We start from the raw sequence: 1,119 nt of genomic DNA on the forward strand, positions 1-1,119 counted from the left end.
GGGGGTCTCTGATGGGATCCAAGGGGATCATTTGGGATCATTTTGGATCCGGTGGATCCCGCACCTGGCGGAAGGGCTGGGGGAGGGGATCAGGGATTCCTGGGGTCTCTGATGGGATCCAAGGGGATCATTTGGGATCATTTTGGATCCGGTGGATCCCGCACCTGGCGGAAGGGCTGGGGGAGGGGATCAGGGATTCCTGGGCTCTCTGATGGGATCCAAGGGGATCATTTGGGATCATTTTGGATCCGGTGGATCCCGCACCTGGCGGAAGGGCTGGGCCATCTCCCGCAGGAAGCGCTTGGCCGCCTGCACGGCCTCGTCCACCGTCAGGTTCAGGTGGGACTCGGGCAGGTGCTCCTGGATCCAGCGCGGCAGCTTGCCCCGCTTGTCGGCACGGGCGAAACGCTGGGGGGAAAAATGGGGGGAAAGATGGGGAAAATGGGAAAAATGGGGAAGAAATGGGGAAAATGGGGGGGAAAATGGGAGAAAAACAGGGAAAAAATGGCCCAAAATAAGCCCCAAACACCCCCAGGCTTGTCGGCATGGGCGAAACGCTGGGGGGGAAAAATGGGGGGAAAGATGGGGAAAATGGGAAAAATGGGGGGAGAAATGGGGAAAATGGGGGAAATTGGGGGGAAAATGGGGGGAAATGGGGGAAAAATGGGGAAAATTGGGGAAAAAAGCAGGGAAAAATGGAGAAAAAAATGGGGAAAAAACAAGGGGAAAATGGGGGAAAATTGGGGAAAAAATGGGGAAAAATGGGGAAAAAATGGGGAAAAATGGGGAAAAAATGGGGGAAAAAACCAGGGAAAATTGAGGAAAAAATGGGGAAAAATGGGGAGAAATGGGGAAAAAATGGGGGAAAACGGGGAAAAAAGGGGGGAAAATGGGGGAAAAATTGGGGAAAAGAGGGGGGAAAAATGGGGAAAGAATGAGGGAAAATGGGGGAAAATTGGGGAAAAACCGGGGAAAACATGGGGGAGAAAACCCCTCAAATTGTCTTAAACTCCCCAAACCGACCCCAAAATCCCCCAAAATCCCCCCAGACCTTGTCAGCGAACACCATGAGCCCGCAGTCGGTTTTCCCCCGGAGCGCTCTCCCCACGCACTGCGCCG

At 54.2% G+C, this 1,119-nt stretch overlaps 1 protein-coding gene across 1 annotated transcript in view; it reads right to left on the reverse strand.

Annotated features, from left to right (window-relative positions):
- Positions 1–1,113, reverse strand: part of LOC121346598 (general transcription and DNA repair factor IIH helicase subunit XPD-like) — a 1,993-nt gene extending 880 nt beyond the window's left edge. The window contains exons 1-2 of the mRNA XM_041424550.1: positions 1,052–1,113; positions 265–408 (exon numbers count right to left, since the gene is read on the reverse strand). Coding sequence (XP_041280484.1) covers positions 265–408; positions 1,052–1,069 — 162 coding nt within the window. The 5' untranslated portion in view covers positions 1,070–1,113. The remainder of the gene's footprint in view (positions 1–264; positions 409–1,051) is intronic.
- Between the last annotated feature and the right edge of the window lie 6 nt (positions 1,114–1,119).

This window comes from Onychostruthus taczanowskii, unplaced genomic scaffold, assembly GCF_017590055.1.
Source record: "Onychostruthus taczanowskii isolate IOZ18803 unplaced genomic scaffold, ASM1759005v1 scaffold820, whole genome shotgun sequence".
NCBI lineage: Eukaryota > Metazoa > Chordata > Aves > Passeriformes > Passeridae > Onychostruthus > Onychostruthus taczanowskii.